This window comes from Dendrobium catenatum, unplaced genomic scaffold (genome assembly GCF_001605985.2).
Source record: "Dendrobium catenatum unplaced genomic scaffold, ASM160598v2 fragScaff_scaffold_493, whole genome shotgun sequence".
Lineage (NCBI taxonomy): Eukaryota > Viridiplantae > Streptophyta > Magnoliopsida > Asparagales > Orchidaceae > Dendrobium > Dendrobium catenatum.
The window spans coordinates 36,581-60,834 of NW_021318955.1; the positions used below are offsets into that span (position 1 = coordinate 36,581).

A 24,254-nucleotide genomic window follows, 5' to 3' on the forward strand; every position below is an offset into this window, starting at 1 on the left:
TCCAAAATCAATAATCTAAAATTTCAAATCTTTCTAAGTGCAAAATATTAATTGATAAGTGAAATACAAAATAAGAAAAACATCACAATTGCAATAATTATATTAAAATTAATGTAGTCTAATAAGAGATGAAATTGACAATCTTAATAATATCAGTTATAAACAACTTAAATTTAAAAAATTAGATTTTCATTAATTCAATTTTATGTTGCAGTTTTAAAGTATAGCACTTGTAAGATCAAAAATTTAAGGTTTCTTCATATAGGCTAACGAATTTTCAAACATAGAACAAAACTCACTTAAATATTCAAAACATTTAAAGCATACAAGTCAAAAACACAAGTATATAAACTATAAAATATTTCATATCACATTCCAAATGTCTCACAAAAAAGTTCGTTCTCAACATTTTACCCGTATAGCCATTTATATGCGTACAAAAGAAGAAATACAAATCATCTAGGACGAATCAAGAGATCGTACAGTACGATATGTATTGAAAAAATTTAAACAATACGCAATCAGTCAAAACCAACTATCAATTTGCTACAGAAATCGTACAGTACACAAATATATTTCATCCAGTACGAATAGAGTACTTAGAAAATTTGCATGACGATCTAAAACAGGGAATCTTTGTTATGACATTTCAAATCATACAAAACACAAAAAAAAATAAAGGTAGAAAACATAAACACAAAATAAATATATAAAATAAAAAACATAACACAAAAACACTAACAAAGGGTTAAACATCATTTTTGCTCCTGGTCATGATAATTCAGAAGCTAGATCTGCCCAGGAGATTTTTTTGCTTTTCATTATTTTCCATTTTATAATTTGCTTAGCTTTGCCCTTTTCTTTAGCAGGAAGAGTTCTCCAAATTTTGGGCACTTACTTTTCAGATGTACAATTTCCTACATCCAAAGCAAAATAATATTTGAAGAATTCTAAACATTCTTACAATTTTTACCTTTATTCCACTTTTGTTGATGCTTATGCTTGTGCTTTAGTTGACCTTTTCAATTTGCTTGTTAAGTCATCGCTTCCTCACCAACTAAGCAACTTTTCTCCATGTCTTCCTTTTATACTCTCAGTTCTTTATTCCCAAAAGGCTGCTTAAAATACTTGTGTTGTTGTTTGCTCTTGTGTGATATATATTTCAGGAAATCAAACTCCAATACGTAAGACTTCATCTCTCAACACTTTGAGAATTTGAAGCTTGTACTTTTATTGAATATAATTATGAGAGGGAGTGTTTGTAATTGAGTGAATTATTCACACACACTTAAAGACTCTTGAAAAAGTTTTTACTGATCCAGTATGAGGACGAACATTGTTCGTACTGGACGACATATCAGTTACTCCTTGTAAAGCGCAATGGAACGGACAGAAATTGACCAAGGAATTTTTTAATTTATATCGTTCCTACGGGACTAAATTAATTATCGTCGGGACGATTTGCTCTCTGTAAGAATTTCGTCCCAAACGCAAATTAATTATCGTCAGGACGATTTGCTCTTAGACGAAATTCGTCCAGACATCACAGTTTCGTACAGACGATCAAACCGACTTAAGACAATTTCGTGAGTCAGTTCTGAAGTTTTTGGAACCGACCTTATGATAATGTTCGTTGGACGAACCCTCGTTCGTACAGGCGATTAGCGTGTACGAAATTATTTCGTACAACATATGCAAACAGGTTCGTTCAAGGCTTTTAAGTAAAATCGTCCGGAACGATTTTCAATCGTACGGACGATCTTGTACATGATAACTTGAAATCTGCCGTTTCTTAGACGTAATTTTCTGTTCCATATTCTCTAATAGGAGGAGTCTAGAACATTACAAGTGCCCTTTGGAGTTGTTTTCTCTTGAGAGGCGATCATTGAGAGTGAGATGTTGGAGAGAGATTTAGATGTGAAGAGTGAGAGATCAAGTGAGGGGTTTGTGAGGATTCACAAGGTTACTTGAAGAAGAAGATCTCTTTGTTCTTCCCATCTCCTTTGAAGGCTCTCAAGTGAAGTTCAAAACATTGGTCCGGTTCTATGCCGACACTTGGAGAGTTAAATGACGACTAAATGTATCTTGACAAGCCATTGTGTCTTCGTTCTTTGGGAGAAACTAGAAGAAAGAACTTGAAAGGGAGGAGGAGAGGTGGAAAGGGTGGACGTTGAGAGGAGAAGATCCTTGAAGGGGATTTCAAGGGAGTGTGGAGGGGATATTCACACGGTTGCTCCGGCGAACTTGCACTTTCAGTACATCATTCAAGGGTCGTCTTGAGGGAGAGTTTTGGCGAGAAGAATATCCTCTTTGGTGTCAAAGAACCCGGCTACTCCGCCGCACCGGTGAAGGTGAAAGTGATTTTGTACAGGCTTCTCCGCCTTGCTGTGGGGGAAAAGGAGAGTCACTTTGTGGTATTAGTGCAATACTCGGAGGGTGCCTCCGGGGAGTGGACGTAGGTCAAGGTTTGACCGAACCACTATAAATTGGTGTGTTCTTTCTTATTTTTCTTACGCATTTAATTTAATTGAAGTTATTTACTCTGGTTGAAAAGTTTAATTTTTAAACTTTATTTAACTTGCATTAATAATTAAAAAGATTTTCTTAAATCCAAGAGTAGAAGTATAATTTTTAAATTACCAATTCACCCCCCCCCCCCCCCCGCCTCCCCCTCCTCTTGGTTAGCCTTGGGACATTTAATTAGGCTTAACATCCTAATTCATATTGAACGAGTTCCAACAAAATGGACCAATAAATCTAGGACTGAGTTTTCCACCTTGGCCAAATCTAGAAATACCTTTCATTGGTTTCACTTTCAAAAATACAAAATCTCCCACATCAAATTCTACAATTTTATGCTTGGAATCATAATATTTCTGTTGACGGTCTTGGGCTTCTTTTAATATATCTCTGATTAGTCGAACCTTTTCAGTAGCTTGATATACCAATTGCGGACATAATAATTGTCTTTCACCCACTTCCACCCAACTCAATGGAGTTCTACACTTTCTACCATATAAAGCTTGGTATGGAACCATCTTGATACTGGATTGATAGCTATTATTATAAGTGAATTTATTAATGGAACATGATCTTCTCAGCTACCTCCAAAATCCAGAATACATAATCTTAACAGTTCTTCCAACACCTGAATTAGTCTTTAAGATTGGCCATCATGATTGAAGGAAGCATCAATGGAGACGACTGATATCAATGTATAGCTCATGTGTAAGATGAACTTTGATAGCAATATGGATAAAAGGTAAAGGGGGGATTTACATTATCATATTCACTTATATAATATTTTAGCATCTCAGTGGCATCAAATCATAAATGCAAAGATATGTGCCACATTAACAAAGCATATATTAATGATATGATTATTATTATTTAAATACTTATATATTGTGCTGATCTGCTAAAAGATATGATAATTGAACAGCTAAACAGAAGAGAACAAAAGCGACATGATATGCTCATCTGCTAAAAGATGCCATTAAAAAGAACCCATAAGTCATAAATCACCGTCTCTCACATGCCTGCTTGTGTTTCAAAGAAAGAAAGAGAGAAAGAGAGAGGGAGAAGTGCTTTGTAGTGGTCCAGGCTAGAAGCATTGCCCTTTTCTTTAGGCAACTTTTATGTACAGCAGTGTGGCTACATTATTGCATCCAGTGGAAGCTTTTAATCCTGCGTAGCGGGGCTCTTCTTATCTGCATTCAATTATCTCACCCTTTTAATTTTCTAAAATAATGCAGCAGATTTGCAATTTAATACTTACTACATTTATATTTACCATTTATACCCCACAAGTCCTTACCAAAACAATCTTCTTCTTCTTTTTTTAACATTATTATGACAACAGCAGAATCAATCCCAGGGAGTAGCTTCTGTAAGTGAAGATCTTTTATAACACAATTGACCAGCAGGCTTAAGAAATTTTAAATACAACACAAGCGAGGGGAGATACAGTGCCAAACAATTTATTTATATATATTGAAATTACATGATTCCTTAAATACATCACATGAACCTACAGGAGACTTGTATTACAACAAATCAAACTCCAAGAATAAAATTAAGTCTACAGGTCAGGAATCACATGAACGACTCTGACCATTTAACTCAAATTCCAATAGTTAATACCAATAGTACAACTGGCTTTGAGATGATAACAACCAACCATCCCTCCAAAAGTGAGGAAGAACACAAATCGGAAACAATACAGAAATCACTGATAAAATTGCCTTCAAATAAGGCAAAAAAACAAAAATCAGAGGAATGAAATCAAAGTCATGCTCTCTAAAAAATTTAATAGCACATCAAGTGGTCAAGAAATGCCATAGCTTCTTTCCAATTGAAGTATTCTGCTTCTCAGAATCCTCATCATCACTCTCAGACCCCCCATATGAAGCAGTATTTTCGGTATGTGCTGATGCAGCTCCTCCGTCCACTTCTTCTTCCCGATTTTCTGCAGTCTGCTCGCTGAACAGAGCATACTCAACAATACCGCCATCATGAAGGAGATTATGGCTTTCGTGCTGCGAAACCACAACGAAAATTGCTTCAGAAAGGCAGTCCACACAGACTAATTTCCATAAGCCCCAACTTATTTAAGTCGAAGCATAAGAAACAAAAAGAATATGAGGCAAAAAGTGACTGTTGAGACATCATCATTAGTTCATGAATCTAAAAATGTCAAATAATATGTTAAAGCTGAATGTAAATTGTAAGGGTAACTTATAAACGCTGAAACTTTTGCTCGTATGTAACTCTTTTCCACTATGGTACCGGGAGGTGGATAACAAGCTAACAATAAATAGGGACCTATTTGTGATCTTTTTTTTTTTTAAATCATGCATGTTTAATGTATTTTATAAATATTTTTGCGTTAAAAAATAAATTAAGTTGTTTTTAAAAGCACACAAAATAATTTTGAAGTATTTTTAGCATTTTTAAGATCAACTATCCCAACTGCCATTGTCCTGGGCCTTGTCAGCTGCCACCACCCCACCGAGGACCACCGCCACAATCATATTAATTAAATAATTTGATATTCAATATAAATAAAAACAAAATATTTTTTAGATATCAAATATTTATTTCATGTAAATGTATAAATAAATAAATAAATGATCATAAACGGGTCTTAAAGAACTTAAAAACCTTCATAATAAAATGGCCATTCATACGCAACCATTGTTACCAAGTGGCTGCCGAACCTTTAAGATGAAAAGAAGCGATCCGAACACAATGGTATTTGGGTGTATTATGAAATGAAAATATTATTGTGCTTTAAAGATCCAAATTTCTACATCTGTCCCATAAAAACGATGAAGTTCATTTTCATGATTTTAAGAAAAGAAAAATTTGTAGGTGGGGATGGGTGATGAGATGTTATTTGGTTACCCGATCCTAGAATGCCAGCCGAAGATCCAATTCCTTGATGGGGTGAGGTGTGAGGTTGGCCAGTGCATAAAGTATCAAGGCATTTGTCAATAGAGTCCATGAAAACATAGAATTGTTGGAGAGATGTGCCAATGAATAAAAATTGGAGATCATCTTGTTAGAGGGATTTTTGGATTTCTGAAAATTATAATTCTTGATTGGTTTTGGCTGCTTTAAAAAATACTTGTGTGAAAACTGCTGCTGTTCTTGGTGTTCTTGAACAGGGAAATGTGGCCGGACCAAAGGGCTGAAGCAATGCTGCAGATGATGCATGGCTGTGGAGAATGCGGCTGGAAGACTGGCAAGGCTAGGCTGACGACAGACTGCAGGGGAAGGGTGCTGATCAGCTGGAAGAGGAGAAAGGAGGAGGGTTTAGTGAAACAAGAGCACCATTTGATAAGTTTCTTAAAGGGTTAAGAAGATGAGGCATCTTTAGAGTGGGTGTAAACTCCGAAGAAAGATGAAGAGAAGTGTGGAAGAAGGGAGAACAAAATATACAACTAGAGAGATATTTATAATACTTAGACCGCAAGTTACTAAAGAATTGTTCTACCTAAAACAAATAAAAGAAATACTGTACTGATGTTTTATTACATGTCGACCAATTTTTCATTTATGTTATCAAAACTATATTGTTGTCACTTGGGAGTTGTAGAATATGTTTGCTCTTTCTTCTTTGATAGACTTTCATAATTGTTGATTATTCTACCCTGTTTGTAGCCCATTCTGAGCATTTGAATTGTACTATTTTCAGATCAAATACAATATGCTAATATTTAACAGCATGCATGTTAACAAAACATTAACAAATAGATGAAGACGTGAAAATTCTTCTTGCAAAGGGAAATCAAAAAACTTCCTAAGAAATATTAAAAAATAACATAGGAAAGGACTACATGTGCAGACATTAGGTTAACTCAATCATAACCTCAAAATCAAAATATGGATGAGCTTTTCAAAGACACAAAAAAAGGGTTAACCAAGCTGCTGCACAATCATATACCTGAACTCTCTCATTCGAATTAACTTCCAGAACAGTTGGAAAGGCAGATTTCTGCAACAAATGAGCAGAGCTTTCCAAAGCGCCCGATGGTACTGTATCATGGCAGGAAATTCTTTCACCACCATGTCCACCGTCTCTAATATTGTTTTCAGGTAATGCCTTAAAGCTTCCAGCATTGGCTGCTTCTTTCTGATGTGATTTTGCCTGGGATGCCGCAGCTGTACTTGCACTGAAACAAAAACAATAAGTCAAGTTTATGTGAAAAGGTATATATATATATATATAATAATATAGTATTATATATAATATATATATATATACACTTATATATATATATATATATATATATATATATGGAAAAAACAATGAACAAAAATGAATGCATTGTTAGAGTATTGACAGACAATTAACTAATAATTTATTGATGATGCATTTTTTTCACAGCCATTATTTTACTAAAAAAAAGGCATAATATAAGTGTGTGTATAGTTGGCATATGACAATTAACTAAATAATTGTCACCGTATTGTTTCTACCTGCTAATCATCAGAAAATAGTAAAATATGTTTTATGCAGAATTCAAATACATCACCATAATAAAAATGTGGATCGAATATTACATACCATTACCAAATATAATTAAATACATATATTTAGAAAAGCCAAAAACATATTTCACATGAATATTATCACGATAAAACTTATTTGTAAAGTTATAAAAGTCATTTTACACAATTTTAATCCAGGTAATCGTTACTCTCTGGTCAGGCAATCTTTGGTAAGTATCAAACTACTTGTTGAAATCAGGGATTTGAGAAGGAAAAATCATAACTTCATTATACAACATCATCCCTTATTTATAAATCTATACAAGAAGGAAACAAAAAACTACATAAATAATGAATAATTGTTGAATATAATCCTTCCTAAATCAGATGTCTAGCTATGGAAGGTAACTCAATGTGTAATATCCAATACATAATATATATATATATTATATATATATATATATATATAGTATATTATATTATATATATAAATATATATATATATTTTTGATTACCTTATATAAGTATATAAAATACTGATAAATGAAATTGTAGAAAATATATTAATATTTAATTGGCATAACTTTATTTTATTATAAATGGAAGGATTAGGTGCTTTCAAAGGATTGGGAAGTAGTTAACTTAGGCCCTCCATTCCATGAGAAATTCGGTGCTAGTTGGGCCCTCTCAATTCTCTGTGTTGGATTTTCCACGCACAAGCAAAAGAAGATAAGGGGAAGGAAGTTTACGTGGAGAAGTGGAAGCCAAATCAGGAAATTAATTCCTATAGAGAAACCTTTTGACATTCCTTGTTAGAGAGGCAAAGCATTTCAGTTGGATTTTTGTAGAAAATTAGGAATTGTTTAGTATTAATGCAAGGAAATCACCATCTTTCTCTTCGGCATAGTGATTAGAGCCTGTAGCAATATTCAGGCAACCAGTCCAGTGGCAAGTAGCTAGGCACGGTGAAAAAAAAAACAATATGTTTAGAAATTCGCAGAAAACACATTAGCAAATTCGCTACATGAATTCAGGCTAGTTTGTGAATCGCTCTAGGAAATTGTGGCGAGTGAAGCAGAAATTCAACACTGTTTTCAAACCACTATTGCCAAGGAAAATTGGAGAAGTTATTCGACACATTCTGGGAGGCAAGTTGAAAGGTTAATATTGAGAAAATCATTGCAAGGTTTTGAATTTTGATAATGGACTTCATGTGCAAATTGGTTTGATTGCAGTGTGCAATTTAATTTTAAAAATCATAATTTGGATAGTGTTTTTGAGAGCAGTAGTAGAAGAAAAAGTGGAGTAAAAACAATAGATAGAAGAAGAAATATATTCATTTGGTTTAGCAAGAAGTAAGATTACGAGGTAAATGACTATATCTATGTAGAATTGTATCTTTATTGAACCATACTTATTGAGTACTAAATTTCATTAATTACCAAAGTAAAGTGATGACTTGTAGGTGACTTACAATCGTAGGAGAATACGAAGTAGAGGATTGGAAGAGACTCTTCACCAAAGAGGTAAGTAATGCAAATTTAATGTTTAAAAGAATATTGTCAAATTCTACTTGTAGATTGATAATTGATTGTTAGTGCCTGATTGAAAGAAAGGAACTTATATATTGCAAGTAATTTATTTTGCTTTAGAATGTTTAATCCAAAATTTTAAGTATGAACTACTGCTAATAAAATTCTGTCATATGGGTTCAAGACAATGTTTTGTACGCTCATCTAAAGATTTTTCTATTTGAGAATGTTTTGGAAGGATGTCAAATTCCTTGAAAAATTGATGCATATTAATTTACACAAGATATGCCATGTGAATGATAATGAAGACTGATATGATATGAATTATGAAAGATTGTTGAATACTAAATTAATGTAAAGTTTGGCTATGAATAATATATGTGTTATCATTGTAGTTGGGACAAAAGGGTTCCCATATCGGAACTACATGGTACGTGGGGCAAAAGGGACCCCATAGAATTATGAAACCTGCATAGCAGGTGGGGCAAAAGGGACCCCAAAAGAGGCAAAAGGGACCTCTATGTAATTCAATAGCGATAATGCCAGGTTTACCTGGGCTCCATTGAATAATGTTATGAAAATATAGCCAAATCTTTCACATAAAATTTATATTAAACAAGGATTCAAAAGATAGCAAAGCATAATATTGATTATGACTTATAATGTTTCAATAATAATTTTGATGTTGTAATTATTCATGTTATACTATTGTAATTGCTAATTAATTCTGTATTACTTGCTGAGCCTCATAGCTCACCAGAACTTTCTTCTGGCTGTTATTACAGGAAAGGAAAAATAGAAGATTGATGCAAGCTAATTTATACAAGTGTTTCTTCATTTAATGTTAAAGTTACCTTTGTTAGTAAGTTTACTTTTAGAGGTATGAAATATTTCATTCTTGTATTAGTTGGTTGCTTTAATGGCTCTGTAAGTTTATAATTGAGTATTTAAATTATTAGATGCTTCATTTATTGTATTAAATGATATTTACAGGATATGTTATATATATCTGAAATGAAATGAACTTAATGAGATGTTTGGTGATGGAAATATTATGATTATTCTTGTTATACTCTACAGTACTGTTAAGGGGTACTGTGGGGTGTTACACAATGTGAGACAAGATAGCATCCCACGGATCTCTATCCTAAGCCATTGGATTCATACAGGAACTAGGGGCTGAGATTTAACACTCCCAATCAAGTTGGGGAATACAGATCTGTCATTCCCAACTTGGCAATCATTCTGAGAATGGTAGAGTTGTCTAATCCTTTAATAAGGATATCTGCAAGTTGATCTTTAGATGATACATGACTGATACATATTAGACCAATCTAATTTTTCTTTAATAAAGTGTATGTTCACTTCTATGTGCTTGGTCCTGTCATGCTGGACTGGATTTTGGGCTTTGTTGATTGTTGATTTGTTATCAAAATGTAGCTTCATGGGATCGTCCCAATTGATTTTAGGTCTTCTAGAATCATCTTAATCCATAGTAACTCACATATTCCCAGTATCATAGCTCTATATTTTGCTTCTGCACTTGATCTTGTCACCACATTTTGTTTCTTGCTTCTTCATGTAACTAGGTTCCCTCCAAGGAATATGCAGTATTCAGAGGTAAATCTTCTATCTACTGGTGATCATGCATAATTAGCATCAGTGTATGCTTCTAGGGTTATTCCGTGATCTCTTCTAAATTGAATCCATTTCCCTGGGTTTCCCTTAAGGTAATGAAGTATTTTGTCTATTGCTTGCATATGTGTTTGTTTTGGGTTTTGCATAAACTGATTGACCATACTTACATCAAATGCTATATCTAGTTTTCTGTGGGAAAGGTAGATCAATTTTCCCACAAGTCTTTGGTAAGCACCCTTGTCTACATCTAAATCTTCTTTACCTTCCTCCAATTTGAGATTTAGTTCTACTTGTGTTGGTGTTGGCTTACATGCTAGTTTTCATGTCTCCTTCAAAAAATCTCTAATGTATTTTTACTATCAGATGAAGATTCCTTTGCTGGAGTGAGCTACTTCAATTCCAATAAAATATTATAGTCTATCAAATTCTTTGATATCAACTTCCTTGGTAATATTTTTCCTTAGACTTACTTTCTCCTTTTCATTATTCCCAATCAAGATAATGTCATCCACACACACTAATAGTATTATAACTTCTCCTGAGTCTTGAGTGTTTAAAAAATAGTGTATGGTCCCCTTGATTTTGCTTATACCTATTAAGAAGCATGAATTTAGAGAACCTTCAAAACCAGACCCTTGGTGATTATTTGAGCCATATAGAGCCCTTTTCAGTTTGCACACCTTGTTACCTTCAGAATTTTCCTTAAATCCTAGTGGTATTTCATAAATATCTCTTCTTCCATATCCTTATGAAGGAATGCATTTTTACATCCAATTATTTCAAATGCCAATTGTAATTAGCTATTATGGAGAGTAAGATTCTGACAATGTTCATCTTGGCTACGGGTGCAAGGGTTTCCTTGTAGTTAATGTCATATGTATGAGTGTACCCTTTCACCACTAGTCTTGCTTTGTATCTTTTCATTGTACCATCAACTTTGTATTTTACAGAGAATACCCATTTGCAGCCGACTGATTTTTTCCATATCGGTAGGTTGATGATCTTCGATGTCTTGTTCTTTTCTAGGGATTGCATTTCATCTTTCATGGTATTTTTCAAATATTTATCAAACAAGGCCTCAGAAATATCATTAGGATATGAATATCGTCTAGTGTAACCAGAAAATTTTTGTGTGGGGAGAAAAAATTATTGAAGGATATAGAGTTTGTTATAGCGAATAAGGGAGGTGGTGAACTTAACTTGTTCTCAATGGATGATTCAGATTCTTAGATCTGCTTTGGAGCACAATTTGAACTTGGTACATCTGGAATATACATTCCCAAATCTAAGGATAGTTTTGTCTTCAGCTTCCCTATTTTGAATTTCAGGATGATTGGTTTGATGTGGTGGAGGAAGGTCAGGAGGGGCAAGTATACTTTCATCATCTTCCTCTATTTCACTTTCCCACAAAAGATGAGGTTTGGTAAAGTAGGAATTTTATTCATCAAAAGTGATATCAATGGATACAAACGCTTTCTTTGTAGGGGGGTGATAGCACTTGTAACCTTTTTGTGGCAGAGTATCCAATGAACATACATTTGAGTGCCCTTGGATCTAGTTTTCCTCTGTTCTGATTGTGGATGTGAACATCGGCAGTGCACCAAAAGATTCTGAGTGTAAGGTTATTATGAGTTCGAAACCCCATTTTGTTGTGGGGTGTGAACGAAGGAGGGCTTTTGGATGTTACATTTACTCTGAAAATAATAATATAGGATTTGGTAGAAATAGTCTTTAACATTGTCAGAAAAAAATTTCTTTATTTTGACCCTGAATTGATTTTGGATCATGGTATGAAAAATGGGAAGAATTGTGCTAACATCATATTTATTTTTGAGGAGATAAATCCAAGATATTCGAGTACAGTCATCAATGAAACATACAAACCAGCGAGCCCCAGAGATGTTGGGGATCTTTAAGGGTCCCCATATGTCACTATGAATGAGACAGAATGGAGTATCGCATCTCTCATTCTTGTTTGGAAAAGAGATTCTTTTTATGTTTGGCTAATTCACAAGTTTCACAATGAAAATTTTCATTTTTCAATTCATGAAAAAGTTTTGGATACATATGTTTCAAGACCTCTAATAATGGATGTCCTAATCTGAAGTAATTAAGCCAGATAGTAGATTTCTTGTAGAGTATCTATTTTTAGATTTATTTAGCTCTTTCAAGTAGTACAGTCCAGCTCTCTCCTTAGCAAGTCCAATCATCTTCCCCGGTCTCTGATCCTGAAATAAACAAAATGTAAGGTTAAATAATGTTTAGCAATTATGGTCACTGGTAAATTTTTATATGGATATAAGATTTGTGGATAATTGAGGTACATGAAGCACATTTTTTAGAGTAAGGGAAGAGAATAAGAGTATGTCTTATTGGCCTTCTACTATGGCAAAAGAACCATTAGCCATAATGATTTTTTTATCTATTGGTCAAGGATTATAATTGATGAAGTGGGTAGTAAAGTTTGTCATGTGATATTGTCAATGTCTTCTTCATTGAGTTTTTTGAGCTAGTCGGTGTTTCTGGGTTAGGCGACTTGTTGTGGTTTTGACATATGATGAGTCTCTTTTCTCATTTCTTTGGTTCCGCTCCTTACATGGAGGCTTTCTATGTATCTTCCAGCATGTATCCTTCGTATGTCTTGACTTCTTGCAAAAGCTACACCAAAAAGAGTTTCTGTCTTGAAATTTTGCAGTGTCTTTATATTTCTCCTTCCATGGCGCTTCTCTAGTTATCATTGTTGAGCTTTCAACTACTTTTGGCTCCAACCTTACACCTCGTCGGCTTTCTTCAGCATGGATGAGAGCGATGGTTTCATTTAGGGATGGTGTCTCCTTTTTGTCAAAGATTTGGACTCTTACTTAATAAAATTCTGCATTTAGTCCTGCAAGAAAATCATAAACTCAGTCTTTTTCAATAAAGTTTTTTAGGATAGCAATATCTTCTAGACACATGGGTTCTATGTACCTGTAGTGATCAAGTTCTTGTCATAAGTTTTGTAGAAGAGTGGCAAACTCCGTTACTGTCTTGCTTCCTTATTTTGTGCTACCTACTTTGATTTTAATTTCAAAGATTTAAGCAACATCCTGAGCTTTTGAAAAAGTTTGTCTGGCAACATCCCATATATTATTTGCAGTGGAAAGGAACATAAAGGTATCGCTAAATTTTGGAGTCATGGAATTTTATAACCATGACATAATCATGGAGTCCTCTTCATCTCATTCCCAAAATTAGGAACTCCTTCTGGCCTCCTCCGAGGAGGTGGTGTATTTTTCCTTTCCCTTTTAAATATGTCTTAACGAATTGAGACCATTTTAGGTAATTTTTCACATTTAGGCAGTAGGAAGGTTGCTTTGGAGATCACCTCGCTCTTGGCGTATCATCGGATCTTCAAATTGATCAAAGCTCTGGGATGAATTTTCTTTAGACATTGTGGTATCACTAGATTACTTTTAAATATGTCAGCAATAAAGGCTGATATTTATAGGGTTTTAATTAGGTCTCAAGCATAACTAAATCATGTCACCTGATTTGTTCTCACAGGTTCGAAAATCCCGTGAATAAGACAGGGAGATCTCGTACACATGAGCTGGCTCAAGCGGTTCCATCCAGCTAGCTTCCAAGTCCCGCAAGTTCCGTCCCATAGAAGTTTACGTCTATGTCTTTCATCGGCAACAAGTCATCCCGCGAGATCGTCCGCAAGGTTTCGTCTTCAATCGGCAAAGCTACATCCCGCAAGGTCATCCACACGGCTTCTTCTTCCATCTACTAGGCTCCGTTCTGCGAGATCGTCCGCGAGGTTTCTTCTTCTGTCGGCAAGGCTCCATCCGGTAAGGCTTCCGATGATTTCCTCTTTACTTCCATCATATCTCTGATATCATGTTAAAATCAAAGATTTGAGACGAAAACCCATAACTTTATTATACAACATCATCCATATTTATAGATTTATACAAGAGGTCTTACTAAGGAAATAAATAACTATAGAATAATGAATAATTGTTGTAATATAATCCTTCATAAATCAAATGTCTAGCTATGAAAGGTACTCCATGTGAGTCAAGAGAGCTTCCCAAAGATCTCTATCCTAAGCTGTTGGATTCATACAGGAACTAGGGGCTGAGATTTAACACTACTAATTTACAAAAATAAGTGATTAACCAAGTTAAATTAAATTAAATGATAGAAAACCAAAAGACAATAAAAAACTTCAGCAAATGCACACATCAAAGCTTACAATGTGAATAATTTACGCATCAACATTGCAAATACATAAATATTAAAATCATACAACCCATTAGTATGCATTTTTATTACTTATTATGTTAGTTTCTCTTCATTGGTGTTTCATCTTTGTCTCATTCTTCCATACAAGAGTGAATAACCAAAAAAAAAAAAAACAAATCTTGTTGGCCATCAAACCTTGAACAAGTTAATGGGACATATGATTGCATGTTTATAACATACCATTTCCGATATAGTAATTCCAATGTTGTGAAACCCGAAACCGGACAACGAACAAGGAGAGGTTCACAACCTAACCTTAAAAAAATTTATAATTCTAAGAATTTAGACTCATAATAATATAAAAGTCTAACTAAACTGGTTGATGTAATAAATATTAAAATTATTTAAATAATTTCTAAATAATATAATCATATCAAAGCGATTAAAAATAAAGAGAATTCGTGCATAATATTTTCTTATAATTTTAAATTTAAATATTTTTAAAATTTTAAATTTTATATTTAATTTTTCCAAAAAAATTCTCTTCTGAGGTTTTTCTTATGTTGCTTATATAATTTTCCTTCTTTCCATGAGCAAAGAGCCCACATAGGATGGTGAAATCATGTGGGTATAATTAGTTAATACTTAGTAAATAATAATTTAAATTTTATAAATTTATTAACTAAATTGTGTTATATTTAAATTAATTTAATATTTAATAAAATCTTTTATATCAAATTAAATTATTTAAATAGATTATGCAATGAACCGGCCGATTCTTAAAAATCAGGACCAGTTCAACAGTTGGCCGTTTGAACCAGTTCCCACTGGTATAATACCGGGCCGATTTTTCATGAGTATCGAACCGGTCATATATCTAGTTCACAGTATTTCACCCAACAAACAAAACAATAGAGTCAAAACTGGCAAGAATAGGGCAGGACAACTCAACATCCTAATTGAGAAATCATTGCCAAATAAAATTTTGGCAAGGCATTAGTGATTACGCCTTTTGCATTTAAACTGCATATTATAAGCAGGCAAACATAACTTCCATAAAATGCATAATTTTGCATAAAATGTCTAGATGGCGCATAGAAACAAAAATTGGACTAATATATTCAGAACAATTACTAAATTTCTACAGTAGACTTAAGCTGTTTATGGCTGGTAGAAATTTGACTGAAGGAATTTTAAAAAGTGGCAAAGGGCATAAATCAACAGATGCAGATTAATGATCAATCCATAAGTTATTAGGATTTCATTTCATTTCCTTAGCATTCCTCCAATCAAAACAAATCCTTAACAATTACTTTAAATGTAAAGTTATGTGACTCATACGAAACAGTAGAGACTGCACTAGAATAGGTATATTCTATAATCAAGGAGCCGGAGAAATCTTAAATATTAGCAGTAGTTACACAAATAGCATATTGCATGTCATAAAAGGTAACAGAGAGCTATTACTTTAAGAAATAAGACAAGACAAGAAAATATTCTTATGCATGCACAAAATCCACCTAATGTCAGCTAAGCATACGCAAATGATTGCTAAGTTATATCTTAGAACCATTTATGAATACCATCTAACACAAATGGTTATGATGATGTGTACTCGTTGCAATTATGTGGAGGGGTGAGGGTGCAAAAGAACGAAATCACAAGTGCTACCAATATCAAAACTGCTGGCACATTTAAAACAAACCTTTGATTCTAGACAAAGATTTAATAAAAAAATCAAGAACCTCATTTAGACTTATAATTACACAATAACAAAAAGCATTTATTCCATTACATGGGGTTGGCTATAAGAATCTTTTTTCTCCATTGTGTCCTGTTAAGAGGCAAATTCTCATCTAAATCAAATAAAAAAAGGACCTTTCTAATATTTTCTAATCAAGTCTTTTTATGTCTACCTTTACCTTTCTTAACATAGGTCAAATTTAATGCATCTACTTTCCTAACCACGTCATCGGAAACCCACCGTTTTATGTGACCAAACCATCTAAGGCGACTCACTCTAATCTTATCTTCCACTGGAGCTACTCTAACATTTTCACATATATGCTCATTTCAAATCCTGTCTCTAGGAGTAAAAAAGTCACTCATCCACCTGAGCATCCTCATCTCTGCAACACTTAACTTAATATTATGCTTCGCTTTTATTGGCCAACATTCTGTAACATAAAGCATTGCAGGTCTCACTAACATCTTATAGAATTTTCCCTTAAGTTTGAGAGGGATTTTTCTATCACACAATATGCATGATGCATTCCTCCACTTTAACCATCCAACTTGAATTCTACTAATAATATCCCCATCTATTTCACCATCACTCTAAACAATAAACCCATGATATCTAAAGCATGTACTCTTATTAATGAGTTGATCGCCCAAAGTCACAATTCCCCCACTAGATCTATTATTACTAAAATTACACTCCATATATTCAATTTTATATATACTCAAACGAAAGCCTTTAGACTCTAAGGTTGACCTCCATAATTCAAATTTACATTCAACTCCCTCTCTAGTCTTATCAACAAGAAGAATATCATCAGCACAAAGCATACACTAGGGTACAACCTCTTGCAAATGTCTAGTGAGAATATCCATGACTAAAGCAAAAAGATATGGGCTTAAGGCTGATCCTTTATGTAATCCAATTGAAATTGGAAAATATTTGATCAAACCACCTTGTGTTTGAACATAAGTAATAGCTCATGCATACACATCCTTAATGACTTGAATACAAGCATTATTAACCTTTTCTTATTAAGTCCTCGCCATAAAACTTATCTTCGAACTTTATCATATGCTCTCTCTAAATAAATAAATAAAAATCACATGTAGATCCTTCTTATTCTCTCCATACTTCTCCATCAAACCTCTCAATAAATGTTAAGACTTATAATTGAAAAAATAAGTCAAACACATACAAGTTCACCAGACAGATTTAATAAAAAAATCAATAACCTTGTTTAGACTTATAATTGAAAAAATAAAATATACAAAGTCAAACACATACAAGTTCAAAAAAATATATAAATGCTTACACAGTAGACCGTCTGAAATTGTAGCGCTTATTTCCAGGAGCTGGCAGTAGTGAAGAAGTCTGTCGCCTCTTACGGCATCCCCCTACAGAAAAACTTTCAGAATGAGCTTCACTACCTTCTGGTTCTAGTTCCCTTGATGGCCTTTTTTGCCTTGTTCCAGTTTGTGCTTGATCAGCTTGTACTGAAGCCCCTTGACTCTCATCAGGAATGTTTTGGGAACCTTTGGCATCATCATTTTGTTGCTCATCTATCTTCAATTCGGAACTTTCTCCAATAATGGCTTTGGCATCCTCAACAACAGCCTTTACGGACCTAGTTCTCCTGATGAGATTGGGTTTTGCTCTCCGGTTAGGTTTATGTCGCTGCACCTGCTTGGTTAAATCAGTCTGTGAATCATTCTCAACATGAATAGAAGATCCTTGCATTTCATCATTTTCATCATCAATAACTACCACAGTTTTCCGGGTAGCTTTAGCTTTATCAGTATCGATCCTAACAATATCATTGGAACTATCAGCTACACCAAAAGAAGATTCTACCTCATCTCCTGTTTTATGTACTCTATCTGGTTCTCCACTCATCCTATCTCCACAATCAAAATGAACCTGATTTCCAAAAGAATGATTACCTGAAGGTGCAGGTTCATAATCAGCATCCTCTAAAGCGGCTCTATTAAGTCGCTCCCCAAATGAGGTTCCAATCTGGTCATCACTAGGTAGATGTACATTCATTTTGGGAGAGATCTTGAACAGACTAGCACATCTTTGAAGCCAGCGTGTCATGTGGCTACCTGAATTGCTAGACCCCACAGCTAAAACTCTGGGTGAAATAACTGTGCTTCTACCTTTCATATGCTCTTCCAGGAAACCATCTGCAAGGCTTGGCAAAATAATTTCTTCTGAACCTTCTGTACTTTTCAAGGGCTGAAGATCAAGAAGATCAATGTTGTAAATTGGAACCCCACAGTTGTGGCAAGTTTTGCATTGCTCAACAGCAGAAAGAAACATTTCTTTCTCTTTTGCAAATTCTTCCCGTTGATCTTTCAGATTCTTGCTTAAGCGAAGAAGAGTATCAATGTCATTCTGAATTTCTTGCCGGTCTGCTTCTAACTTTCCCCTCTGATCTGAGAATGCTGCCTTTTCCCTCTGCAATTGATTTAGCTCCATCTCCAACCTTTTGCCCCTGAAATCATTTGACTCAGTTGAAGATTTGATGCGACTTAGTTCCACTTCTCTCCACCTTTCAAACATATTTTCCTTCTCTTTAAGTTCCTTCTCAACATCATCCTGTATCCTCTGCATGTTCATCTCAAGCTTGTGTTTCAGAAGTTCAAACTCTCGAGACATGTCAGCACGCTCCCTATCAACTTCTGCATGAACATCAGCCCGTTCTTGGGCCATCATGCTCTCAAATGCTTCTTTCTTCAATCTAAGATCTTCGAGCTCCCTCTGCGAGTCAGTTATAGCCAGAAGGCCCTCGTTTTTCAGCCTCTCCTCTTCAGTATGTTGCCACTTCTCAAACTTCTCTCTTTCAGCACTCAGCTGTTTAATCTCTGCTTCTAATGCAACTCTTCTAACATCCAGCACCTCCCAGTCTCGCTCAAACATCTCCTTCTCCTGTCCGAGCACATCCTTTTCCTTTTCAAGTGATTCCATCATCATCCGATATTCCTCTTTCTCTAGTTTAAGCTCTGCTTGCATTTTAAGATGCCGTTCTCTTTCTAACTGCGTTAATCTGAGATTTTCCTTCTCCAAGACAACCTTCTGTCCCTCAGCTTCAATAGCTGCCTTCTCATTATGAAGTTTAGCTCTAGAAGCTTCTAGCTCATTGGCATCCTTGATTAGCTGCTCTCTTTCTTCCTGCAACTTTTTCTCATCCGTTTTTAAAGAATCTTCCCACTTCTTCAAAGTTCTTGATTTAGTGTCAAGGACTTCTTCTTTACTTTTTAATTTATCAGTTTTTTTATCTAATGTCTCATCTCTTTTAACAATCTGTTCCTCTTTGCATTTAACTTGCCTTTTCTCCTTGTCCAGCAAATCCACGTGATTTTTTACCTCTTTATCAAAGGACTGCCGTTTTTTCACCATCTCTAACTCAAAGTCTTGTATCTTGGCATCCAAGGTTGCATTTTGCTCATCCAAAAGTTTTTGGATCTCTTCCTGATCATTAAGTAGAAATATATATAAGAATAACATTCACTAGAAACACATAAGATTAAGATGAATAAAAATAGATCATATGAGCAAATTACGGCCCCCTTGGTTGGTTGTAGATACAAAATATGCTATCAAAAGATGATTTTGATTTCCGTTGTATTATGAGTGAAAAGGAAATCATTATATTTGAGGGTGGGGTTTTTAGGAGTTCAAAATCCAAAATGATCTTTAATTGCATCCAACCAAAAGACAAAACCTAACAAATTACTTCATTCTTCTGAAAATTCCATCAACAAGGAACCAAATGGGGCGTACTCATAGATGGAAAGTGGCTTAATACTAGGAATAAAAAAATTAGAACATTAAACTTAAAAAAGAAAGAGGATGCAATCAACCCGGGAAACATCAATTATAAACAAAAAAAAAAGATTATGAAAAGGAGAAGCAGCAGTTGAACTCTAAGGCTTCGTTTGGGACGGCTTTTTTATTGCTTCTTAAAGCAGCTTTTGAGTAAAAAATTTCAACATTTGTACTAAAAAGTTGTTTTAAGAAGCAGTAAGAAAGCCGTCCCAAACGAAGCCTAAGTCAGTGAAAAGAAGGGGTGGGTAACTAAGGCACCCATAAGCTACACACTTCAATTTCAGAAGAGAACATTTTTATAGCATGGTTGCCAAATAAATTAACAAAAGCCTACAGAAACTAATAACTGCAACTATTTAAGGCCATACTGTGGGCACAAAGGCTTCAAGCATCCCCCCAGGGTTTGATGAAGGTCGATATATGCAGCCTTCAACCTACACAAATGTTTCTACAATGGAACTCCTGTTTCCAGGTCACGCTGAAGCAGCCAAACTATCGTTGCAAGCCCACCCTCTATTGAACAGCTAATTGCGCATTAATTTTCAAAAATATACCAAAATCTAAACATTCTTCTGTCCAAGCAAAGAAGACTCACACTTTCCCTAACACTTAGCCTTTCTTCTATTGCCATCAGATCTTCCTCTTTCTTTTCAAGGGTTGAACTCTTAATCTCAGTATCCTGCATCAATAATTAGCAGAACAACAAAACTATCAACAAGCATTTGACAATCCAAAATGATTGCTACAAAATATGATTTTGAGGGAAAACTAACCTGCTCTTTCACAATTAAAGTCCTTAGCCTTGCTTTAAGGCCATCCTCTTGACTTCTCAGAATACTGCTAGCAGCATCAATATTTTTTCTTGCATCTTCGATCTCTGCTTCCTTCTTTTTGAGAATTATGTCCATATCATTGGCCCTCTCCTCCCGCTCATTCAGAAGTCTTTGTTCATTAAGAAGCATTCTCTGTTTCTCCTGCATATCCTTTTCCCACTCCCGCAAATGTTCTCTCTGCTTAGAGACATCTGTTTCAATTGTTTTCCTCCTGGAATCGAAGTTCAGTTAAAATTAATAGAAAACAAAAAGATTTGTACCCAAAAGCCCATCAATCAGAGAACTGCCTAAACTACTAAGACAAGAAACAATTAAGGTTATGGCATACCCTATATTTAAAGAAGAAAGTTCTCTCTGCAGTTTATATTCACGAGCAGCCAGATTCTCCGATTTCCGATCAATCTCTGAATTCTTACGATTTGCCTCTGCAAGCCTAGCATCTGCACTATGCATTTTTGCTTCAATCTCCATTTTTTTCTCTTCAACGCTAGCCTCGATTGCATGTGCATCAGCTAATCTCTTCCCTGATATGAACTTAGTCTCTGCATTTTCAGCACGCATCTCATGCAATGCTTTTTCCAGCTGAAAATAAAACACAAAGGTTACTCTGAAGTTCAAAGAAAGATACAATCAAGAATTATGTATGGTTACGTGTTCCAATGGAACAATGAATTCTTACATACATCTAAAACACACTGCTTTTCAACTCCCAAAGTTTTTTTCAGATTTTCTTTGCGCTTTTCCAACTCAGATACAGAAATAATATGTGCATCACGTTTTCGCTTCAATGTTTCCTGTGATTCTATAAATGCTTGCTTTAACTCTTCAATTTGTGAGGACCACTCTTTCTTCTCAATCAGAAGAAGACCCATATTGTATAAGCATTCATCACGCTGCAAAGAAATGAGCAGGGAACAAAAACTTACAAATCAGCATGCACAGACATAAATATGAAAAGAATTAGAGGAAAAAATTACTAAGAAAACAACAAACAATATTGGAATTTGAAAAAATAGAAAGAAAGAAAGATGTTCAAATATAAAGCACAAGTTAAAAAAACACCGTTGTTCCAAAATTAATGAACTTAAACCTTTTAAGTCATAACAAAAAAAGGACAAACCATCTTATCATACCTTATAAAAATTAGGGAGGCTTGCATGCACCGAATCGCGCATAATAGAAAAAAGATGCTTAATAATTATTGCAGTGAAGACAAGTTTTTGTTATAACAATTGTAATAATAATAGGTCAAATGGTAAAGTTCATTCAAAAGAAGCATACATATAAGCATATATTAAAATTTAAACAATACTGAAACGGAAATATCTAGCTAATTACACACAAGGTTAGAGAAGAGAAAATTGCAATAAATCACTAAGAACGAATGATATTAAGGCTAAAAGTAATTCCCAGAAAAACATACCATGGTCTAAATAAAGGAAAAATGACAACTCTAGAATCTCATTGATTTCAGAACTGATAAATCGAATATGCCAGGTAATATGGAATAACTACAAAGCCCTAACTCTACTAAGTAGCTGTTAAGCCACAATAAATAAAATTGGTTTGGCAAGATTGGAGTAGAGTAACTCAAGGATTCTACTGGATGCATCATAAAAATACAATCTTAATGAATTGTGAATTTAGACAACTAATCAAACTTTCAAAAGCTTATTCATTCTCGTAAATTAATTTTCTGACAATCTGGAATTGCTAATTTAGATTTTTTTTGGTATACCAACAAATCAAAATGCATAAATATAACTAATCATGTCATATTCAGATAAACAATACCATCCATACCATGGCTAAAGAGAATAATTGCTCGAAGTGACACACAACAAGTATGCCTGAAATGCCTAGAATAAATGATTGTACTATTGCATTAGAAAGAATTAAAAAATAAAATATAAATAACAAGGTTTATTTTTTCACTCATTTCGTTATAATATCAACATGTTAAAAGCTAAAACTACCACTTGATTCATACACCTGTTATCTCAACTAAGGGCAGCAAAGTAGCACCATAAAATCTCTTTTAAACAAATCTACTTAATAGAATCAAATGTTCGAAAAATAGCAGTACATGCAGAATCCTTTGTCATGCTCCTATATGGTGATAATGTATTAAAGGGTGGAGTACATGATTGCCTAAGTAGTCTTTGGTTGAAAAGAAGCCTAAAACCTTGCCTTTACCTCATGAACGTATCTAGCAGCAAAAACTATTGCTACAAATTCATGCAATCAACTTAGTCTCAACTTAGCCAAAATACGCATGCCCATACAGACTAATTACATTGACCAACCCAAGCTAGCCATATACCTTGAGGGAATAACAACTACAAGAAGAAAGGACTAGGTAACAATACGCACCAACATTAGAATTACAACTGAATCAACAATGGGAGCTGAAGATTCAATTGTCAGCTCACCCCACCCAATCCTAAAATCAACAAATCCTATGAGCAAGTCACAGAAAGTAATCGACATTGAACAACCTTAAGAGGAAGTGCATAGCATAACATTTTCAACAACAAAGTTGAAATTGTTTGGCTCACTAACTTCAACAGAAAACCCCCTTTGGCTCATTAACTTCCTTCAATTTCACCTTCAACATCCACCCTTCAAAATCAAAAGCCTCCCTATTTTCCCTCACTGCCACATACAAGTTATGATTTTCAAGGAAAAAAAAAGCTTAAGAGGTTGTTTGGATGCATTATTTGAGTAGGATTTGAGCTAAATCCTGCCAAATGCCAAAATTGTCATGCTAAACCGCACAGTAATTGCAATCTTCACTTAATGGGGTTTTCCCACTTTTTTCCCTCAATCTAGATTTTTGGAGAATTATAGTCGAAGAAATGTGTGAAAGGTGAAAGATCGTTACCTTCGTGGCGGTGAGCTCCCGTCATTACTTCCAATCTAAGGGAAAAATGTCATCGAAGGAGGCAAATAAATTAATAATTAGTTAGAATTTAATAAAAATTTATAATTAAAATTAGTATTTCACTAGTTTAATAATTTAATAATTAATTTGAATATTAATATATAAGTATAATTTTGATTAATTTCATTGTAATGATGTAATATATATTAAGTTTATTAATTTATATTATTATTAAATTCTTATTTTAGCTAATAGACTTAATCCTGAAATAAGTATCCAAATAGCTCATCAAGATTTAATCGGATCAATCTCCTTCATGCCAAACAGTTTTTAGGATTTAAAAACTCATGATTTAGTAAATCTTTTAAAGGAGTAAAATATATATATATATATATATAAGAGAGTAAAAAAAAATTTTTGCCCCTCCTAAATTTTTTTTTGCCCCCCTAAAAAATTCTTTTGTTCTAATTTGCCCTAAAATATCTATATATTTTTTCACTTTTAGTTATAATATTCTCTTTAATATTTTTCATGATAGTTTAATTACACTTTTTTTTCTTGCTTAATTTTTT

The 24,254-nt window shown here is 34.1% G+C and overlaps 1 protein-coding gene across 1 annotated transcript; it reads right to left on the reverse strand.

The window, feature by feature from the left end:
* Nucleotides 1–3,964: 3,964 nt before the first annotated feature.
* On the reverse strand, nt 3,965–23,847 carry LOC110108144 (protein CROWDED NUCLEI 1). The gene is made up of 7 exons (XM_020838658.2): nt 21,482–23,847; nt 21,127–21,380; nt 20,739–21,009; nt 20,561–20,644; nt 17,450–19,608; nt 6,449–6,677; nt 3,965–4,538 (listed from the first exon to the last, which is right to left on the reverse strand). Exons 1-7 carry the CDS (start codon nt 21,668–21,670, stop codon nt 4,320–4,322), a joined length of 3,405 nt encoding a protein of 1,134 aa, XP_020694317.1. The 5' UTR covers nt 21,671–23,847; the 3' UTR covers nt 3,965–4,319.
* Between the last annotated feature and the right edge of the window lie 407 nt (nt 23,848–24,254).

What these genes read in the sequence shown, in the direction of transcription:
- LOC110108144 (XM_020838658.2), bottom strand. Translation starts at nt 21,670, where the DNA reads ATGGGTCTTCTTCTGATTGAGAAGAAAGAGTGGTCCTCACAAATTGAA. An exon ending in GGCTAAGTGTTAGGGAAAGT is followed by an intron (nt 19,609 to 20,560) that starts GTGAGTCTTCTT and finishes CTTAATGATCAG; the next exon opens with GAAGAGATCCAAAAACTTTT. An exon ending in AATTTCAGACGGTCTACTGT is followed by an intron (nt 6,678 to 17,449) that starts GTAAGCATTTAT and finishes TTTTTGTTTCAG; the next exon opens with TGCAAGTACAGCTGCGGCAT.